At 42.3% G+C, this 22,903-nt stretch overlaps 1 protein-coding gene across 1 annotated transcript in view; it reads left to right on the top strand.

Annotated features, from left to right (window-relative positions):
* Window positions 1-22,903, top strand: part of TNRC6A (trinucleotide repeat containing adaptor 6A) — a 75,155-nt gene that overhangs the window by 14,292 nt on the left and 37,960 nt on the right. The window contains exons 4-5 of the mRNA XM_007656278.3: window positions 9,501-9,851; window positions 20,514-20,561. Coding sequence (XP_007654468.2) covers window positions 20,516-20,561 — 46 coding nt within the window. The 5' untranslated portion in view covers window positions 9,501-9,851; window positions 20,514-20,515. The remainder of the gene's footprint in view (window positions 1-9,500; window positions 9,852-20,513; window positions 20,562-22,903) is intronic.

The raw sequence follows: 22,903 nt of genomic DNA, 5'->3' as shown, positions 1-22,903 counted from the left end.
ATGAGAATTTGGCATGACTTTTTCTTCCTGCACCTTGGACACCGGGTCGGGGGTAGTCAAAAAATAGGCCCCTTTCCAATCTTTGGGTCAGTGACCAAAGCTATAGACAAAGTAGAAAATGCCAGGCTACCATTTCTGACCTAGTGCAGGGCCCAGGTTCAGAAATGGATCCCAGATAACCCTCCCTATCCTTGCAGACCTAGATTCAGGCAAGGGGGCTTTTTCAGTGGGAATTATTCAGCACTTAGTGTGTGAGAACTCTGTACAGAATGCTTGGGAGAATTCAGTAATAAGACAAAGACCCAATCCAAGTCCTCAAGAAGCTTACAATTTTATAAGGGAGGCAGACGTAAGTAGTACACAAATACAACTGGGAAAAGCAAGACTAGGGAAAACTTGAATAAATGAGGTGAGTTGGTAGCTCAGTAAAAGCTAAGGAGCTGCCCGAGGGAGTGATTATTGAAAAGGAAGGGGGATCCAAAACACCCCATCTGAAGTGCCCACAGTTTAGGGGTGAGAGGGAGAAGAGAAGCAAAGGAGTCAGGAAGGAGAACCATTTGCTTTCCATGCTGGCAAAATCGAGTCAGGGAGTATTTCAGGGTTAAGGGGTGGTCAGCATTGTGAAAGGAAGCAAGAAGGACCAAGGGGAGTAGGACAGAGTAGAGCCTATTTTACTTGGTTCACAGTAGGTGAGCACGGTCTTGAGGTAAAGAGGTGAAAGCCAGGTGAATGGATCAAGAAGAGCATTGGTGAAGCAGGGAAGGCAACCTACAAGAGTTTGTACAGAAATGGGAGGGAGAAGGGATGAGAATTGGAGGGGGCAGTGAGATCCAAAGAAGGACCTTTAATAATAATAATGTTGATATTTGTTAAGCGCTTATGTGCAGAGCACTGTTCTAAGCGCTGGGATAGATACAGAGTAGTCAGGTTGTCCCACGTGAGGCTCGCAGACTTAATCCCCATTTTACAGGTTAGTGAACTGAGGCACAGAGAAGCTAAGAGACTTGCCCACAGTCACACAGCTGATAAGTGGCAGAGCTGGGATTCGAACCGGTGACCTCTGACTCCCAAGCCCGTGCTCATTCCACTGAGCCACGCTGCTTCTTTTTAGTATGGGAGAACTCGGATTATCTGTGGGAACGGAACGGAAGGGAAGGAAACAGTGGACTGCGATAGGTCTGAAGGAGGCAGCAAGGAAGGAAATGAAGGGAGGAGCAAATGTGTGGGAAATTGGAGAAGGGGACAGGTAGCAGGAATCGATTTTAAAGCAAGCGGGAAACTGGAAGGGGGAGAATGGGTAATCTTTGTGAAACTCTCAGCCCCCTGTAGGACGGGGACTTGTCCAACCTGACTGGCTTGTCTCTACCCTGGCGTTTAGTACGGTGCCTGGCACCCAGTAAGTGCTTAACAAACACCACAGTTATTATTTTTAGTTCCAGACAAGGGGAAGGTCCTGAAAATCAGTCATTGGTATTTACTGAGCACTTACTGTGTGGAGAGCACTGCAGTGAACATTTGGGAGAATATACAACAGGGTTGGTAGGTGCAATCCCCGTCCACAAGAAGGTTATGGTCTCCAGGAATGGCAGCAGAACCAAGGCGACCAAAAGCAAGGGACAGATTGGAAAGGGGGAGGAGTTAAAAACACAAGCGGGAGTTTGGCTGAGGAATGATGGATCTTTGAAGCAGGTGGTCAAGTCTCTCTGCTATACCCAAGGGATGTACCAAGGGATCATTTGGGAAGGAGGGTGATTCAGTCAATAAGCTCTTACTGTGTGCAGAGCACTGTACTAAGCACTTGGGAGAGAACAGTACAACAGAATTGGTAGACATATTCCCTGCCACGATCACAGTCTAGAAGGGGAGACAGCGAACTGATATTCAGATGCGGGAGAATTCATTATAAATTTCTGGCGCGTTGCAGCGTGGCCCAGTGGAAAGAGCTTGGGGCTGGTAATCAGGAGATCGTGACTCCACTTGCCTGCTGTCTCAGTTCTCACCCTTGAAAAATGGGGATAAAATATCTGTTCTTCCTTCCCCTTAAACTGTGAACTGGTGTGGGTAAATACCATCATTATTACCAATCCTGGGCTAGGAATGGTTTTTTTCCATGTACGGACCTGGCCTTAGTTACAGAAGGACTTTAGTTACCAAAGGACCTCATTTCCCTGATTGGCTGAGCATCTAGAGTAGTCCAGAGCAGAAATTCACTCTGGGTTACCCAGATCCATGTCATCATGTGCAGACCCAGGGAACTGTTTCAAATCAATATAACCCGCATCATGCCTCCCCCCCCCCCTTTTTTTTAATGGTACTTGTTGAGCACTTGCTATGTGCCAGGCATGGTGCTAAGCATTGGGTAGATACAGGGTAATCAGGTTGGAAATAGTCCTCCACAGAGCTTGCAGTCTTAATTCACATTTTATGATAAGGGAACTGAGTCACAGAGAAGTGAAGTGACTTGGCCAAGGTCACACAGACAAGTGGCGGAGCCAGGATTAGAACCCAAGTCCTTTCTGACTCCCATGCCCAATCTCTATCCAGTTTTAAGCCATACTGCTTCTCTTTTCCCAGGCTAACTGTAGCAGGCAAGCCATAAAACTTATTTGCTAATCTCTTTGGAGGGGTTTCCCTTGCAATCTGTGGAGGTGGCCCTGGCAGGTGAAAGAACTAGGGTCAGAGATGCCTGGGTTGGCAGCATGAGTTCCCAGTTTTCTTTGCCATTCTTTGGCATTTAACCCAGGTTTATTTCCTTATCCGTGGCTTTGCGGGAATTCCCGATTACTGACGTACCCTCTAGCACCCTACTTGTGCCACCTCCTTGGGCAGTCGGGACATTAACCTTGTCTTCTGGAGCTCTATCAGCCCTAAAAACGTGTTCCTTCAAGTCCCAGTTTACGTCTGGGCTGGAGTGCATGTAAATCCACATTGCTGGACAGTCATACTCTTTGAATAGCAACCTGAGGTGGTGGTAATTAAATGGGCTAGGGTTTATGATTAATTTTTTCTCTACTCTGGTGAAAGGCGAGAACTAGGAAGTCAAAAACATAAGAACAAGCCCACTTGTTACTATAATGATAGCATAATAATAGTAAGTAAGGGCTTACTATGTGTTATGCTTTAGGGTAGACATAAAACAGCCCTATCAGACACCGTCTCTGGCCCACTTGGGGCTCACAGTCTAAGGCGGGGGGGGGGGGGGGGGGGGACGACACGGACGGACGGACACGACAGGTATTGAGTCCCCATTTTATAGATGAAACTGAAGTGCAGAAAAGTTAAGTGACTTGCCCAAGGTCATGCAGGAGCCAAGTAGTGGAGTCAGGTTTAGAGCCCAGAGCCTTTGATTTGCAGTCCTGTGCTCTTTTTCACTAGCCCACACCACTTCTCTTTTAAAGACCATAAGGGCAGTAGTTAGTAATAGTAATAATTGTGGCATTTAAATGCTTACTATGTGCCAAGCACTGTTCTAAGCGCTGGGGTGGATACAAGCCAATCAGGTTGGACACAGTCCCTACCCCATGGGGGGCTCACAGTCTCAATCCCCATTTTACAGAGGAGCTAACTGAGGCTCAGAGAGTAAAGTGACTTGCCCAAGTTCACACTGCCGACAAGTGGGGGAGGGGGATTAGAACCCATGACCTGACTCCCAGGCCTGTGCTCTAGCCACTGCACCATGCTGCCTCTTGCACGAGGCTGCTTCTTTTTGCAAGTTCCCTAACAGAAAATAGAATGGTAACGTTCTTTAAAGGAAAAATTGTCTGTTGGGATTTTCCATTTCTTACGAGTTTTAGTTTTTGTTGGACAATTATTCGTAACATTTTTGTAAATGTAAAATGGCCAACTCCAGACAAATCTAAAGGGGAAATTGTCCTTAACTGAATCCAGAGTTCAATTCCTTGACTTAATTTTCCAGCCTTGAAACATTTTTCGTATGAAACTCTGTAACTCTTAAGGGCCTCTACGTCGATTAAGTTTTGAAAACTGCTGCAGTTAAACTTGTTGTTGAATAATTTATCCAGCATAATGAGTCTTATTGTGCACCAAACAATAAATAATTTGTATTTCAAAGTAGGCAAAACAGCGATTCTAGGCAGCCTGCCTTACATCGGATCTGCAGGGGTTAATGAATTGGCAAACAGTTTAGATATTTTCCAGATCAGCTAGCTGAGCTTACAGCTGCGGCCATTTTTCCACAACGAAAATTCTAGCACTGCATCTTACGTGTGTCAGCTTGAAAGCAGACTTCCTCTGTTTGCCCTTCAGCATTCCAGAACTGACAAATCTTTGGGGCATGACATGCCATGAAAGTGTACTACAGTGCACCGACTGCATATTTAGGAAGAAGGAGATGTTTGATTTTGTTTTTTTGTTTGTTTTTTTTTTTAATGATAACAGCGGGCTGCTGTTTCGATTTAGTTGATTTGATTTATAAAGTGATTTTGCTTCAGTAATACTGCTCAGTGCATTATTCAAGCAGCTGCCTTTTTTTTTTTTATTGGAGGGGGAATTCAAATCACTGGGCCCCTACTCCAGGAGGAGTTGGCAGGCTCTACTCTTGTAGCAGTAAAATGACACCATGCTTCTCCTCCATTTTCTAATGAAATCTGCAGAGTGGGAAAGCAACAGAAGTTGGAAACGTCTTTCTTTGGAATCTCTCGGTGTAAAGTCGTTTTTAACTTTGGATATTGTGGGTTTTCATCAGGTTTGTTCCTTTTGAAATATGTGTTCTGTTTATGATGTTACTACTGTTTGTCAAGCAAGCCAGGAGTCGCACTCATGAATTGGTTCACACAGACTTGTTTAGCCTAAGGCACTCAGAGAAAATGCTTAAATTTTTTTTAATGCAGTAGCATAATTATAACTGATTTGAGGACTTGAGTGCATATGGGAAATATTAGCCTCAGAAAGTAAAACGAAAGTTTAGAACTAGATTGTCGTAGGAATGCGTGATAAGAGGTTGATTATAAAATCTGCCCCGATGGAAGAATTAAGTGGTTCAAAACATATTTCTTTTGTTGGTAGCAAAGTGATTTTTATAAAGCCTAAAGTCATGTGCTTTATATTAGATTAATTTGATAATTTAATATTTTGTAGAAAATACTTGCTTTTTGACCTCAGGTGATATAGCTCCGTTTGAAAGCTACTTATTTAATGATCAGTTGCGATTTATCTTTTTTGGGTTGTACTATGAGGGTAAAATTTCATTTCATTTAGAATTACCTTTTTCAGCCAGAAAGCATCATTTCTAATAATATACTAACTTTTTAAACCTGGTAAGCTCAGGACTTTAACCATGATTGCTATTTGTGCATACTTGAATCATGCTTTACCTAAGAAATATGTAAAAATATAACGGGCTTTTTACAGCCATGCAATTTGGGCATTAAAATAAAATTAGTAGCCTCGCCTTATCCATTATCTTTCACCTTTTATTCCAAGGATGTGCTGTGAAGATTATGTATGTTATCGTTGGTGTGACTTCCTACTTATCGGATTGTTATATTTCTATCAACTGTCCTGTTCATGTCTTAAAAGTTTTCTTTTCCGTGGGTAATTAGTGTAGCACAAGCACTTAGGTATATCAAGCTGCAATCTTTGTTGAAATCAAATTTGTAAACCCAAGGCCCTGAATCATTTCTAACTGGTATATGAAATTTTCGGGTTTTTTTCTGTGGGGCATCATTTTAAGAGTTTGGGTGTATACTTGCGTATACACATATGGTTATCTGTCATGCTCAGATGCTACCATTTCATTTTATAAAGTTCAGTACGGAGCAGCACTAGAATTATAAGTGATTTCAATTGATTTAAAATGAGTTTCTTTGCAGACAGCATCTCAGTACTTTTTTAATCCTAATTTTTAGTGGTTTTCAAGTCTATGCAGGTAATTAGAAAACTGACAGAAAAATAGCAGTAATAAAAATAGTAAATATTTAAGTGCTTACTGTTTACCACTTGGGGTTCAAAGTCTGAACAGGAGTGAGAACAGGTTGAATCCCCGTTTTACAGCAGAGAGAACTGAGGACTACAAAGTTAAGGGACTTATTTGCCCAAGGTCACATAGCAGATAAGTGGCAGAGAATCCAGGATCTCTAACTCCCAGCCCTATGTTCTTCAATCAGAGGGAATGAATGGATCTTCTATATTTGGGAGTAGAGATGGCCATTTTCTGAAGGGGTTAGGGGATGATCCTAGTATTCATATATTTTTAACTGTTTTCATATTCAAGAAACTTGTCACTTGGCTTGCTAAACAAAGTTTAATATATGCTGCTTTGAGATTTCCAAAAGGGAAGACGGGCTGAACTGTTTGATCTCTTCATATGACCTGTATATTTATTCAGAATTTTGAAGATGCAGTCATTTGTAACCAGATTGGAACAGTTTGATCATAGGACAGTAGGTGACTGTTGAATGTATACACCTGAAATTAATGGTCAAAGGCCCTGAAGTTAAAAGCTTATGAAAATAGGCAACAATATGAAGTTCTTGCATCAGCAAAATCTAATTATGGCCATAGCCACTGTATCCATTTTATCAGTTTGTCTAATTATTTTTGAATACTCTTCCCTAAGATTCTTCTCTGTATTGAAGTGACTTATGTCCGAGCCATCCCTCTACCCAATTTATCCATCTCCATTCAGCTGTGAAATAGAGTGGAATTGGATCGCAGTTGTGGCAGAAGTGTAAGATAGTAGTGTTGGGATGGGTAGTTGTTTGTAATTGGCAGAAATAAATACCTTGCTCTTTTCTTGTCCTTGAAACTGATCCTGGTCTAATATCTCTTCTAACCACTACTAAAGAAGCAATAGAATAAAGGTTTCTGATCTCTCTTTTATATTCTGTTCTCTTCCCCTCCTTCGCATGCCCCCCATTGTAGGCTGTTTTAACCGTTTTATTTGCTTGGAGACGCATAACTGTACATGGTGTGTCAAGTAGTAAGGGAATTAAAGTATATCACAGGTAAAATGTAGTTTATAATAGGACTAGATTCTTACCCCAAAATGAGACTGCTAAATATTCTTTAGGCCTGGAACTGGGACAGTGCTTTCATTTGCATTTGTGTAAAAATGATTGATATGAAAAACATATGCTTGACATTTTCCTTTTGGTCATTTTGTCTTAGGTGGACTACAAGGTTATTTTGATAAATTATGCCAGGATTCTTACATTGTACAGTCCGTCAAGTCTGTTTCGAAGAAGAGTTAGATGTGTCTGAGCTGTATAGCAAGAATGTCAAGGTTATTTATAAAGTATTTTTAAGGTCTCCAAATGAGGAAGAAATATTATTCTTTGAAAACTAAATGTTTGGTGCTATACAGACCCCTGGAAACTGTGGTCCTGGTTAATTTTAATCCATAGTAGTATGAGCCTTACTGATCATGATCTTTGAATCAAACACTCAACCACCAAATGGTGTTTTTTAGTTAGATATGTCACATGATGCTGTGAGGAGCACTAGATAGTAAAATACATCACCTCTGTTTTCAGGGGGCTAACATTTAAAAATCAATAATAAACATACAGAAATTGAGCTAAGGGAAAGATACCAATGTTCGAAACACCAAGAAGTTTGGGGTCAGTGGTGGTAGCTGATAAATAAATAAATACTCTAAGCTTCATTAGAGCAGAGGAAACTATTCTGGCAGTAGCTATAAATGAGTGGAAGTATTTTAGAGAACAGATTTGGGAGAATTGGATAGCGTAGGAGCAATAGCTTATAACAAATGTGAAGGGCAACTAGTATTATTATCATGTTCTCAGAGGGAAAGGAGGTTCATGTAATGTGGCTGAAGCAATGTGCAGGAAAGTTATGAGCTGATAGGCGACAATAGACTGTTGTTGGACAGTTCTTAGGAAACAGGAAACTGCCCCTCCCAAAACTACAGTTCTTTGCAAGAAGATCAAGGATGTGTTAGCTCTCAAAGTGGGATTTTTTTTGTTGTTGCAGTTCTTGACTTTTTTGGTATTTGTTAAACACTTATTATATGCCAGGCTCTGTACTAAGTCCTGGGGTCAATACTAATTAGGGTGGATACAGTCCCTGTCCCACTTGGGGCTCACAGTATTAATCCCCATTTTAAAGGTGAGGTAACTGAGACACAGAGAAGTTAAATTGACTGCCCAATGCCCAAGGTCACAAAGCAGTGATTCCAAGCTTATTTGAAGCCCCTCCTCTTCTTTCTCACTTGTGCCTACATTAAATCCTGACCCTGTTGTCTTCTCTCTTGTTTTGGGGCCTAGCTCTTTCTCCCCACCTCCCGATCCTGATTCTCCCTACTTCAAATTGAGATGTAAGCTCATTGTGGGCAAGGAATGCGTCTACCAACTCTGTTATTTTGTACTTTCCGAAGCACGTAGTACAGTGCTCTGCACATTGTAAGCAATTAGTAAACACCACTGATTGATATCTTGATAAAGAATTTATCTCAAGTGTACAGGCCGTGTGGTATTTTTCCAGGTTGTCCAGTGTTGACTCTTGTCATTAGCGTTGCCTGAACATATAGCCAGGTGACATGGTTCAATCCTGGCGTAGCCGGGCGTTGAGCATGTGGCTTTGAGCCTTAATTTGAGAATCTGCCTTTAGTAAGTAGTTTTGGTATTATCCTACCGCAAACCTCAAAGGAATAGTACAATATTCCAGGCAAGACGTGACCAGAGGTTAAGGGAAAAAGGTGAAAGTGGGAAGAGAGAGGAAGGGATAAATGTATGCAACCTTCTATTAAAAAAAAAAATCAATCTACCAAATTGAATATGTCAGGGATGATAGGACAAATCAGTGTTCTTCACTAATTCTTCCTATCCTTAACTTCTGCCTTTTTCAGGTAATACTTCAGGAAAAAACTGGTTCTTTACAAACAATATTTCTCCTGGAGTATACACTTCTTCACTTCGTAGAGCAAAAATAAGCATAATCGGAGTTTCAGTTGTTCTGTTTATTCTGTGAGAGACAAGGCTTGTGGGTGGGTGAGGGAAACCACATTTATAGTCTTCTGTAAGAGAAGAAAAATTTTAAGGTTGCAGTGGAAACTTCAACTTTTCAATTATGGCAGCATCTTGGGTAGCTATAGATTTAAGGGAAAAAAGTGGGCTGGATTCTTTTTTTTGTCCCCCCCCATAAGCTACTGGTTCTGTTTTGGTGTCACTGCTAAACAGCTATGTTATCGAACCTGACTCCCTAGTCCTGAGATGCATAAGCAAAAGTGATTGTAGCCATAAATGTAATTTAGGAACCGGTATGGGAAGGGGCTTGTGGGAAGGCGGGAGAACAGAATACCCCCACCTCCATCTGCTTGATCCCCCTGCAGCCAGTCCCCAAGTTTGCCTGCCAGCAACAATCTCGCCAGTAATAAGCTTAACCAGGATCTCGAATAGTGAAATCCCAGCCCACTTACTGCCCATCTTCTTGCAGTAGTTTCTTGTAGTTCTTTTCTCTCTGGAGTGTATCGTATTGGCTTACCTTTTGTATCTGTTTGTTGTTTTTTTTGGTGGGGTTAGTGCCAGAACAAATAAAGCCCAGTGTCAGCCAGCCTCAGCCTGCCATCTCTAATAACGGCACTTCCACAGCAACCAGCACTAATAATAATGCCAAGCGGGCCTCAGCCAACAGTCAACAACAACAACAGCAGCCACAGCAGACCTTGCCTCGTTATCCTCCTCGTGAAGTACCACCTCGATTTCGACACCAGGAACAGAAACAGCTTCTAAAGCGGGGTCAACAGTTGCCTGTTATAGCTGCAAACCTGGGATCTGCTACTAAAGTATTAAACAGCCAACCAGGAGGCAACCCTGTAACAAGTCAACAGCCAGTGACCAACGGAGAGGTGCAGAACAGCAAAAAGCAGTCAGGTGAGAGAGGGGCATGGTTAAATATTGCAATCTGGGATGTTAAACATTTTAAATAAAGCTTTTTTCCCTTAGCTGTATTTGACATGGGGAGCGAAAGGAAGAAATTATGGAGGAAGAAGTCGTAGTGATGGTTTTATTGATTTTTAAAAAAAAATATGTATATGCAAATATGAACTTAGAAGGTTAGTTTCTAAAGCTTTTATCTTTTTATGGTCATATGATCTTGAAATTTATCAGAAAAATGAGTGGCCAGGTATTTTAACCTGATCAAGTAGATAATTAAATTTAGCCTTGAAAAGTTGCAAGTAATTTGTACCCAGCCATGCACTATAAGGCACAGCATCCCAATGAATTGTAGTTCACTAAAAGAATGAATAGCCAGCTGTGTGTCCACAGTTTGCAGCCCTCTGAAATTCACAATCCGACAGCTGTGGTTTTGCATTTAGGACACATTTCCCTAGGTTGTTTCCTGAGTGTCTGGGTTAAGAACTTTACATATAGAGGTTCAGAGGAAGCATTCCTTCACATAATAGAGTAAGCCCCCAGAATTTGCTACAACAGTAAGACGGAGGAGCAGAAAATATCCAAAGGGTGTGGGTAAATCCGGGATGAGTGGTCTAAAATAGCTTCCTCCAAAGAAAGGTAGGAATGTAGAGGGGAAGAGTTGGGTTTGTTATCTGATACATCGCTAATTATTAGGGTCAAGTTCCTCTAAGCATCCTGTTTGCTACTGTCAGAGGCAAAATACTGGACTGGATGGACCAGTCCGGCCCACTGATGGCATTTATTTAATTATAATTGAGTGTACCCCATGCCGTAATATGGAATTGGTGATCATTTGGACTGATGTTTCAAAATAAAAATGTCACTTGAAAATTCAGCCTGGGAAAAGGGTTGCTTTAGAGGAAATAAAAGCAGGGAGAAGGGAATGGAGAAATTACAGAGTTTGGAAGCGGGGAGAAATTTCCAGGGTAAAGCAGGAAGGAGGAGGGGTATGGGCAGAAAATGGTTGGTTTGGTCAGAGTTTTCAAACTTCAGTCAATTCTGTGTTTCACTGTTCAAGGATAGGGAAGGGGGAGAGGTGGAAAGAAGATTGTGATAGATCAGAATTCCACATTTAAAAAAAATCTCCCTTGTAACATCACTTGAGGTGCGTTTTGCTCCCCTAATTTAAATTGGAGAGTTTTTAATGTATTACAACAGGTGACAGTACCTGCATTAAGGATTGTAAAACCTTCAAGACTTTGGAATTGTCCAAGACCTACGTACCTAAAATTCACAAGAATCCACACTGTACTTGGTCTCGGGGCTGTGGAGTTTTGATCCCTACCACCCTCTTTTCAGTAAAACATTCAAGATTATGGAATGGTCCAAGACCTACGTACCAAAAATTCACAAGAATCCACACCATACTTGGTCTTGGGGCTGTGGTATTTTGATCCCTACCACCCTCTTTTGTATAATAATAATAGAGTATCACAGTAACTGAGGCAGATTATGTCTACATGAAACAAGTATGCTGTGTTATTTGCCAAGCTATCTTTACCCAGCTCTATATTGTTTGCATGGCCAAAATAAGATGGAGGCAGGAAGCAAAAATATCTTTAACGTGGGTATAGTTGACTCCAGGGCCAAACTGGTTTGGATGAGGTCCATTAGCAGGAATGCACCCAGAAGCAGGTCAGTAGCTTTGAACCCTGGATATTGTCAATAAACAGAAAGATTTTCAGGGTGGGGGCTGGTGGGTTTGGGGTGGGACAGGTGTAATAGACAAAGGTGGAAAGTTATAGGTGGAAATTTCTGCTCCCGTTTCCGTCAGCTGAACCAGAAAAGTGCCTGAAGATCCAAGGCAACTCTGATATTTGCCGGTGATTCATTCCTCAGGGAATCTCTACCCCCCTCCTCCCCCTCCCTTCACCCTTCCCTTGCCATTTTCTTGGATTGAAATTCCTCAGCCAGGCTCTCGTCCCCCATCCCACCCCTCTCCCCTCTAGTCTAACTCTAGCAAACCTTGGAAATTAAAAAGATGTGAACACGTTTCACAGCCACCAGAACGTTAATCCTGTGAGGAAGCACTTACCCACTTTTTCTTATTGCTCTCAGTACTTTTGCCGCAACATCATGCTTCAACACAATTCCCCCCTCCCTGGGTCTTGTAGATTTTCACAGTGAGCAGCACGAGTCCTGGGCTCTTCCCATGATTGACAACTCCTGATATGCCCACACCTCCCCCTCTGGTCTCAGGAAGCCAAGGAAATTGGCAGGACAGAAAGCTGAGGAGAAACTGGCCAAGACAACAGATGAACAGAAGATTAAGTTGACAGTCTTGAATGTTTATTTTTATCCACCCTTTGCTTAAATAGGTTCCCCTTCCCCGCGGACATATTATTTTTTGTCTGAGGTGAGTTATGATTTCCAGTACTCTATGTCCGCATACGCTCTATCGTGAGTAAAGGAGATGGGATTCCTGTTTCAGAAACTAATATTGTCCACTTGAATTTCATACCTACACTTCATTGCATGAATTTAAAATTTGACTGAAATTGGATAAGCTAGTCATCCAACTTGGCGTCTTAATTTTTTTTCCCCTCTTCTGGAAACAAGAGGGAAGATGTTTATTCCAGGGACTTATTTTGAAAAAATATACTGTTGATAAAGCGTCAGGGTTCATGGCATGACTTTGATGTTTCAAGTTCTAAACTTCAAATAATCTTAAAGATTCATAAATCCTTTTTTCTGCCCGCATCAGCCTCCCATAGGAGTCTAAATTTCTTGGGGTTAGTGTTGAAGTTTTATGCAGGAAGTAAATACAGCTAGTAGAACTTTATGGCCAGTGACTTGCTACAGGAAAGAGAGGTGCTTCTGGCTGGGCTCACTGTTCCCATCATCTTTGCTGTCCAATCACTTGACCAAATTGCTGACCTCAATTGCCTAATCTTGTAATGAGAAGTCCGCCAGTGGCAAAACGGTAGTCACAGCAGCCACTGAAGATTGCCCCTTCTCTGTTTTTTCCTTCTATCTAACATGAAACTTCCATTCATCAGTAGCAAGCTAACCAAAGAGAAGTTCAAGTTCTACCTTCAGACGTAGCTTGCAAAAGCATATTTTGTTGATGTAATCTGAATCACTTTCTCATTGTGCTTTCCAAGTGTTCATGGATATGAGGTACGTGATCTATAACTAGACTTAATTATGTAGGAAGAGAATGGAACTGCTGTTGAGTAACAAATGATTGCCTCAGTGTTAGGGTGGGGTGCGGGGAGGTGCTCTTGCCCTTCAAAAAGGCTGTTGATTGACATCTATGGAGAATAAGGCCAGGACTGACAGAATTGATAGAGAAGCATCGTGGATTAGTAGATAAAGCATGAGCCTTAGAGTCAGAGGACTTGGGTTCTAATCCTCGCCCTGCCACTGATCTGCTGCGAGACCTTGGGCAAGTCACTTAACTTCTCTGGGCCTCAGTTACTTCATCTGTAAAATAGAGATTAAGACTTTGAGCCCCATGTGGGACAGGGACCATGTCCAACCTGATTAGCTTGTACCTACCCCAGGGTTTAGTACAGTGCCTGGCACATAGGTACTTAAATGCCATTTGAAAGAATAGAAAAAAAACCTCTATTGGTGAGCATGCTGAGAACCAAGATTAAAGCTTTACCCCTCCTTCTTGGTCTCATGAGAGAGACAAGGGAGGGGGGAGTTCCCTTGCAGAAACAGTATGGTCTAGTGTTTAGGGTACATGCCTGGGATTCAGAATGACATTTCTAGTCCCTACTGCTCCACCACTTAAATTGTCTGTGCCTCAGTTATCTCATCTGCAAAATGGGACTGAGACTCTGCACCCCATGTGGGACAAGGACCGTATATAGCATGATTAGGTTGTATCTACCCCAGTGCTTAGTACAGTACCTGGAACATAGCAAGCCCTTAACAAATACCATTAAAAAAAAAGAAACATGCCCTTGATCTGCGCCAGGCTAATTTTAGCATGGTGCAGATTAGTTTTGTAACTCCATGAAATAGTTGAGACTTTGTGGAAAAGAAGATTCACCTGAAGGGTATTTGAGGACGGACTGTTTCATTATTTGGGTACTTAATTATCCCTACACAGTATAAGTGAGAGAGCCCGTCATTCAAAGACCTGAGCAGTGTTCCTTCAAAGAAAAAAGGGGGGGAAGATTAAAGAGAGTGGTTTAGAAAATGTTCAGGATAATCTGTTATTTGGAGAGTATTGAATAATACAATAATACTCATATAATACATAATGAATAATTATTGCTAACAATCTGGATTTTAGTTTGGAAAGCCTGTGTTTTGGTTAACATTTGAGAGCAAAATATCTTCTTGCAAGCAAAGACTTTAAAATTAAGGTCTTGGCTGATCCTTGTTAAGAGAAACATCTTTCTTAACCCAGAAGTAAAGAAGAGGTAATTGCCAGTCTCTGAGCATTTGAAATTTACAATGATACAAACTTGAGGTTTATGTACTTAGGCACATATATATATATATATATATATATATATATATATATATATATATATATACATATATACATATATATATATACCCACACTATATATTAGGTAGTACTGCAATATTAAGTAATGATTTGTCATTTTTACTAGTATGTTTAGCCAAATCATTGAATTTGTTTATCGGTATTTTTGTTCTAATTTGGTGGCATTTGGTGCTGAAACCTTTTCCCAAAATGATCCTATCTGGTGGAGGATCTCCTCTGACAGGGTGGCCAAGTTTCACTTACCAAAGAGCTGCAAACCCCAACCAAAAAAACTGTGGCCAAGAGATACTGATAAAAGTTCCTTCAAATTCCTCAAGGGCGAGTGCCCTTTTGGGGTGAGGATGACTTAATAATAATGGTATTTATTATGGTATTTATTAAGTGCTTATTTTGTGCCAGGCATTGTTCTAAGACTTGCAAGTGAGAGAAGTAGGTGCTGTGCTCCATAACCCTTTCTGTCCTGGGACCAAGTAGAATCTGACCGTTGGCTCTTAGCCAATCAGTCAGTGGTATTTATTGAGCGCTGACACTGTGCAGTGCACTGTACTAAGCATTTGGGAGAGTATCATATAACAGTAGGTATGTTCCCTAGCCACAACGAGCTCACAGTCTACTTAGTTTCCACCCTCTTACCTATGCCCTGTCTTCCCTCTACACTTCAGCTTGCCTGTCATATTCCTCTGCAGCTCACTCTCACTGTGCCTTGTTTTCATCTGTCCTGCTGCCAACCTCTGTCTGGAACCTCCCCACCCACTTGAAATTCAACAGACCACAGGTCTTCCGATCTTCAAAGTCTTTCTGAAATCCCATCATCTGCTGAAGGCTACCTTCCTTCACTAATTTTTCTTGTCTTTTTCTTCTGATATCCCCCAGCTACCACCTAAGCACTAACTCCTTTTTGCACACTTATACACTCTCATTCATCCATGGCACTTCTGTATGTGACCTATTTAAACACATACATATATATCCATTTTTCCCCGCTCTCCTCATCTCTCTGTGAATTAATGCATCTCTCTTTCTCTCCCCCATTAGTCTGTAAGCTCTTTAAGAATAGGGATCATGTCTCCTAACTTTGCTGTAACTTGCCTAAGCTCTTCACAGAGTGTCCTGCACAAAGTAAGTGCTCACTAAATACTATTGATTGAGTCTTGGGATCCCAGTGGGCCTTTCCCCTTTTCCCTCAAGCTGGTAGTTTGCCTCGTTTTAAATTTCTGTCCAAATATCTCACTTCCATTTGCCCCAGGTTTGAGGGTCAGGACACCTGAGGGCAATTATGTTTTCTCTCCTCAACCCCCACTTTTCTTCCTCTCTTTTCAAGAACAGATTCTCCACACTACTGATCAGTTGATAAGATGGTGCAGTATAGTTTCAAGTCTTAGAAATAAAGTGATGGCCCTCAGGATTTCTGAGGCATCCAAAGTCGTTGGGGGGCCCCCAGAGGTTCTGTGAGACTTGTGCCCTTGAAGAGTTTGGGTATTTTGTGAGCCACTGCCCACCCAGAAGCTCTGGAAGTGACCAGCCTCCCATATTGAGGGGCCAGGACCACAATTTACAGGTAGCTCCTGAGGATAGTCTTTTAGCCTTAAAGCCGCAAGGTCCAAGAGCATCTGGAACTCGAAGTCTCTCAGTGGTCCCCTTGTCCGTTCTTTGTTTACTGTGATCCTGGGGAAGGAGAAACAGATTAACTTCTTCTGTCCTTTCTGATTGTTCTGTCACTGAAGTAAATTTCCAGGCCCAGTTATGTTAATAACGTCGTAGGCATTTGTTCCTTTCTCAGTGGTCACAAACTGCCCTTTTGTTCTGATATTTTAGTGGTATCATCTCCAACCGGCCTCGTCATCCAATTTTTCCTCCCTTTAAGATTTGTCCAGTATTTGCCCCTTTTGTAAGCTTGTTATGGGCAGGGAATCTGCCGATTCTGTTGGATTGTTCTCTCCGAAGTGCTTAGTACATACTCTGCACATACTAAGTGCTCAATAAGTACCATTGATTAATCGATTCAGCAACTTGTAGTTGTAAAAATTAAGCTAGTTTCTCTTCAGTAACAACCACCAGTTGCTTCAGCAACTCAGAATGCCTGTCATTAGGCTCTGTGTATCTGAAGCGAAGTGCCTTTTAGCTTTCTTACTGTTTTTGATATTGTACCGTAACTATTTCTAGTTTGTCTTTCAGAGCTGTCAATGAATGTGGGATTTGCCTTGCTCAGCTATCTCAATTCATTTGTTTGTAAAGACAAGCAAAAACCCCCCATTAGAAGCCTCTGTCTTTTCCCGGCCATCAGTTATCTCCTTTCTCTTCCTATATTTCAGGAGAGCAACATTTGCTTTGGTGGTAGTTTTTTTAGGGGTTTTTGTTTGTTTCCTTTTTGGTTTTGAACTCAATTTCATTTTCACTCATAGTCTTCTCATCCTGTCTTCATAATTCATTCAATAGTATTTATAGAGCGCTTACTATGTGCAGAGCACTGTACTAAGCGCTTGGGATGAACAAGTCGGCAACAGATAGAGACAGTCCCTGCCGTTTGACGGGCTTACAGTCTAATCGGGGGAGACGGACAGACAAGAACAATGGCAATAAACAGAGTCAAGGGGAAGAATATCTCGTAAAAACAATGGCAACTAAATAGAATCAAGGCGATGTACAATTAATTAACAAAATAAATAGGGTAACGAAAATATATACAGTTGAGCAGACGAGTACAGTGCTGTGGGGATGGGAAGGGAGAGGTGGAGGAGCAGAGGGAAAAGGGGATAAAGAGGGTTTAGCTGCGGAGAGGTAAAGGGGGGATGGCAGAGGGAGTAGAGGGAGAAGAGGAGCTCAGTCTGGGAACGCCTCTTGGAGGAGGTGAGTTTTAAGTAGGGTTTTGAAGAGGGAAAGAGAATCAGTTTGGCGGAGGTGAGGAGGGAGGGCGTTCCAGGACCGCGGGAGGACGTGACCCAGGGGTCGACGGCGGGATAGGCGAGACCGAGGGACGGTGAGGAGGTGGGCGGCGGAGGAGCGGAGTGTGCGGGGTGGGCAGTAGAAAGAGAGAAGGGAGGAGAGGTAGGAAGGGGCAAGGTGATGGAGAGCCTTGAAGCCTAGAGTGAGGAGTTTTTGTTTGGAGCGGAGGTCGATAGGCAACCACTGGAGTTGTTTAAGAAGGGGAGTGACATGCCCAGATCGTTTCTGCGGGAAGATGAGCCGGGCGGCGGAGTGAAGAATAGACCGGAGCGGGGCGAGAGAGGAGGAAGGGAGGTCAGAGAGAAGGCTGACACAGTAGTCTAGCCGGGATATAACGAGAGCCCGTAACAGTAAGGTAGCCATCTGGGTGGAAAGGAAAGGGCGGATCTTGGCGATATTGTAGAGGTGAAACCGGCAGGTCTCGGTAACGGATAGGATGTGTGGGGTGAACGAGAGAGACGAGTCGAGGATGACACCGAGATTGCGGGCCCGAGAGACGGGAAGGATGGTCGTGCCATCCACGGTGATAGAGAAGTCTGGGAGAGGACCGGGTTTGGGAGGGAAGATGAGGAGCTCTGTCTTGCTCATGTTGAGTTTTATGTGGCGGGCCGACATCCAGGTGGAGACGTCCCGGAGGCGGGAGGAGATGCGAGCCTGAAGGGAGGGGGAGAGGACAGGGGCGGAGATGTAGATCTGCGTGTCATCTGCGTAGAGATGGTAGTCAAAGCCGTGAGAGCGAATGAGTTCACCGAGGGAGTGAGGGTAAATGGAGAACAGAAGAGGGCCGAGAACTGACCCTTGAGGAACTCCAACAGTTAAAGGATGGGAGGGGGAGGAAGCGCCAGCGAAGGAGACCGAGAATGACTGGCCAGAGAGGTAAGAGGAGAACCAGGAGAGGACGGAGTCCGTGAAGCCAAGGTGAGATAAGGTATGGAGGAGGAGGGGACGGTCGACAGTGTCAAAGGCAGCAGAGAGGTCAAGGAGGATCAGAATGGAGTAGGAGCCATTGGATTTGGCAAGAAGGAGGTCACGGGTGACCTTAGAGAGAGCAGTCTCGGTAGAGTGGAGGGGACGGAAGCCAGATCGGAGGGGGTCTAGGAGAGAATGGGAGTTAAGGAATTCTAAGCATCGATTGTAGACGACTCGTTCATAATTATTTTCTTTATGCTCATTTGACCGAATTGATACTTTTTCTAATTTTCTTATTTCCCCACTGTGTCTCTCTTTACTGCTGAGTTGTGCTAACTTGATATTTTGTCCTTTTTATTCCTCCTGGGCATTGGTATACTTTATTACTGTGCCTGAAGAAGAATAGTTTTATTGGACTCCCTGGCCTTTTAACTTTTAGGTTCCTATCTAGTAGTGTCTTCCAGTAGTTTCCCCAAAGTACGTTTTCTTAATCCTGCTGTCGCCTCCCTTTCCTTAAGGATTTTGAGTATGTTTGTCGAGTGATCACCTCCATGTTGGTAATCATTCACCTTTAATTCTTAAATAATTCTTTCCTGTTAGTAAGACTCTGTTTCAGAAATCTGGCCTCGATATAATCCAGAAACCTTTTGGTGTCCTTGCATACTGAATTATTTTTACAGAGAATAACCGGGTCATAAAAGTGCACCAAGACTTCCTAATTCTGATCCAAAGCTATTCCGAATTGTCCAAAGAAGGTGTGATCTCCTATCCACTTTGGAGTATAGACTCCAACCATATTGTCTCTTGTATTCTTTTCTCAATTCACCTTCACCTAAGTGCATTCTGCCTGCTTCTTGGGTTTTTGCGTGAATACAGAATCTTGATGTACAAGAATACAAAGTAACATGGCCTCCTCAAACACCACATAGCATTCTAGACCGACCTGCAGACATAAGTGCTACTCCGCAGTGTTTTGTTGCTTCTAGTTTCATTATGAATGTAATCTTTAGCTGAGACTACCTGTTTTCTACTTGTTTCCTACACTCCTTGCACTGATTACAAACATTTCAGATTAAAGCCTTCCTTTTGAGGTTACCCGGTCAGCTGCTGAAGGTACTCTTCCATCTGGTGAATGTTTAATCCTTAAACCCTAACTCTCATTACTGTTTTCCAAGAAAGTTGAAATCTCCAAACCACAGTAATTGAGAAAATAAAAACAGCTGCTTTTGAAGGGAGTGAGACTGTATTGTTGGAAAAGTGTGATTTGTTCTCTGAGTTATATCTGCCCTAAAGAAGGTATAAAATCAGATGGACTTTTCATTTCTGCGCTCAGTTTTATGTTTCATAAACAAGAGATCTGCCTTGCCCTGCCATTCAGAGGAGTAATGGGTGAAAGGGGACTCTGTCCAACCCAATTAGCTTGTGTCTACTCCAATGCTTAGTACAGTGCGTGGCACACAGTAAGTGCTTAACAACTACCTTTTTAAAAAAATCTTTTTAAAGGAGGCCGGGACTATATCACTTTGAGGGCAACAGCCCTCTGCTCCCACTGACACCTGTCTGCCACTTCTTCAGTCACTGCTTCTGGTTCCTGTATGTCGCATCCCTCCCCTGCCGACTGTACCTTGAGAATAGAGGAACATGTGGTGGACAGGGAACCATATCAAGGGCTATGAGCTGAAAGCAGTTACCTAGAAGTAGTAAAATGCAAGCTAGTGATAGAACCAAATGAACCTCCCCTCCTCCTTCCCCTCCCCCCAAAACAAAACAAAAAGCATGGCGGGGATAGCAGCACCCCAAACACATCCAAATCGAGGGTGATAGACCAAACTAAGTAATTGGGCCTTCTTCCTCTCATTCATCTGCCACGAATTGCTGATGCTGCTGTTCAGTAACCCCTCAAACTTAATAGGAAAAGTTATAGGCATTTAAATCATAGTCATCATTGGGATTTGAGTGATTACTCTGCAGTGCACTGGACTGTATGATTAAATCTAAATAGGCATAATTTCAATCAAGAACACACTTACTGGAAATCCAACTTAGATTTGGGAGACTTAAACCTAAAGATTTCAAACGTAATTTTTTCTTGCTCCTTTAATGTCTTAGTAGGTATACTTTTATTTTTATCTTGGCAGTTCACTGTCATTGTCTGACAATATGGAAACGTCTTTTGACAAACGTATTCCAGGAGGCTGTGTATTTTGACTTGAATAAGTGATTTAGAATTGTAGATAATTTCAAAGGAAAGCTTCAGTTTAGTAACAATTCTGTAATTTCTCGCTTTTCCATAGGCATGCCTCCCATTCGGGATTTGGCCAGCCACTCCCCTAACCAGTCAGGTGATACATACCTCTTTAAAATTTCATATTTCTCGTGCATTACATGTCTTTTATTTTAATTCATATGTTAAAGGTTGAAATATAGATTCCTGACCTTTTTTTCTCTTTGGGTACGTACATAGTAACAGTTGTACACTCTGCATACACAGCTATTGAAGTATAATTAGATGAGCATACCTAAATGAGCCTTTTCATGTCAGTTGCTGTTAATCTTTTATAAACTCAGATTCTATTTTAAGGCTTAGAAGGGGAGACTTAGTCCAGTTTATAAAGATTACCTGCTACTAAAATTAATCTTAATCTCAAATATGGTGTTCTCTCTCTCTAGACTTAAAACCGGTCCTCTGTCAAAATTAAATTTTGTTCACTCTTAAGTATCAAAGTATTAAAGATGTTTTGTGGTCTCAAACTGGGAAATGGAAACAATTTTAAGCACAGAAGTGAATAATTATTGAAAGTTTTCAGAGAATATAAATCAAAACATTTTAATGATATGAATTAGATGAAAAGGAAATATTATTAAAGGAATATTTGATACTATTTGTAGGCTTTTGCTGAAGCGATTGACCAATTGCTTTATTATGAACCACGCTTTCTGGAAGTACAAACTGACCAGCTGAAAAACAGATTGCAAGTACTCCAAAGCCTGTTCTGTAGAACCAGAATGTATGTATAACTCATTCCACTGGAATGTGTGACTAGGTAGGTTGAATTTATTTGTGAGGCATTTTGCATTCTGTTTCAAGCTTATTCAAATTATAATTTATCAATTTCAACAAATACAAAAGGATTATGTGTCAGCCACAAAAATGGAGTAAAAATTCCTGTACCCAGATTCCCACTGTCCAGAAAACCGTTACCCAGTCGTGGGAGCTGTAGGTTCTGTATTCTATTTCTAACTCCTGGAGGGCAAGATTGGGCTTTCTATTTTGGTCTCCCCACATTGAGAGCTTAATAAGCATTTCTGGTTGGATGATGAACTTCAAGTTAAAGAGTTGTATCTCAATTCTCAGGGACCCGTAAGGAAAGGGGAAATTCAAGTAGACAAAAGGATTGACTGGATCATTTCCAACTAAGATTGGCAGTTCTCCTACCTACCAGTTCTGCAAGGCCCCATTCGTCTCCTATAAATTCTGTCTTTCACAGGGGAGAGGGAGTTCCAGGGCTGACGGAAGATGTGGGTAAGGGGTTGGTGGCGGGATAGACGGGCTGAAGGTATAACAAGTTGGCTGGCATTAGAGGAGTCTAGTGTGCAGGCTGGGTTGTAGTAGATCAATGAAGCAAGGTGGGAGGGAGAGTTGTGCCTTAAAGCCGTTAGTAGGGAGTTTCTGTGTGTTATGGAAGTGAATGGTCAACTATTGGAGGTTTTTGAGGAGTGGGGAGATGTGGACTGAGGTTTCTTCAGAAAAATGATCCAAGCAGCAGAGCGAAGAGCAGAGAGACAGAAGGCAGAGAGGTCAGTGAGGAGGCTGATGCAGCATTCGAGACAGGAAATAAGCACTTGGAGCAGTGTGTTAGTAGTTTGGCCTGGAGTGAGGTGGAACTTTTGAGGGCAGAATGTCTGCCCTTTTTTTACATCTTTTCTCTCTCCACAGTACTTCAATCCTTTCCCATCCCTCATCTCAGAGTGGAGGCCTGGACTGAGTTAGTTAGTTGATTGGGACCTGAAAACCTTGGAGAGGATGGAAAAAGATCAGAGATGGGGAATTCTGAAAACCTGTTTGATGGTAGGAAGAGGCAGTTGAAAAAAACCCCCAAACCTCCAAACCCTGATAGGCCTTTTTTTCCCCCCTCTTTTTACTGGGACAGTTGAAATGTATTGAACCTATATTTGCTCTTTTGCTTCCTCTGTCTTTGATTCTGTAGTGGTCTCAAAAGGCTAAAAGCCAGGGCTTACTTAATGGGTCATGGTCACGAATGGAGTTAGCAGCCTTTATAGTCACGTCTTTCCAGTCATTCAAGCAGCAGTCACCCCCTGAGTGCTTGGTTTCTTGAATTTTACCTAGGGGTGGCCAAAACCAAGTTGTGTGGGACAAAACAGGTGGAGGTAATCAACTCATAAACTCATGGCCAGTGGAGGAGGAGAAGAAAGGGAGAAGATCTGGATAACACAATGCAGCAGGGATAGGGAAGTTCTTCACCGAGGCAGTGTCAAGTGATCTGTGATCGTCCTCTCCTTTCTCCCCTCTTTTTTTCCATCTCTTCTTCCTACTGTTAGATTCTATTCCCCTAATAATAGTGTGTCTCCTGGTTTGGGATTTCAGGGGCCTGGGAGGAGGACCTGAGTTCTAATCCTGGCTCCACCAATTGTCTGCCATCTGACTTTGGACAAGTCACAACTT

This window comes from Ornithorhynchus anatinus, chromosome 2 (assembly GCF_004115215.2).
Source record: "Ornithorhynchus anatinus isolate Pmale09 chromosome 2, mOrnAna1.pri.v4, whole genome shotgun sequence".
NCBI lineage: Eukaryota > Metazoa > Chordata > Mammalia > Monotremata > Ornithorhynchidae > Ornithorhynchus > Ornithorhynchus anatinus.
This window is presented reverse-complemented; position numbering and strand designations above follow the sequence as displayed.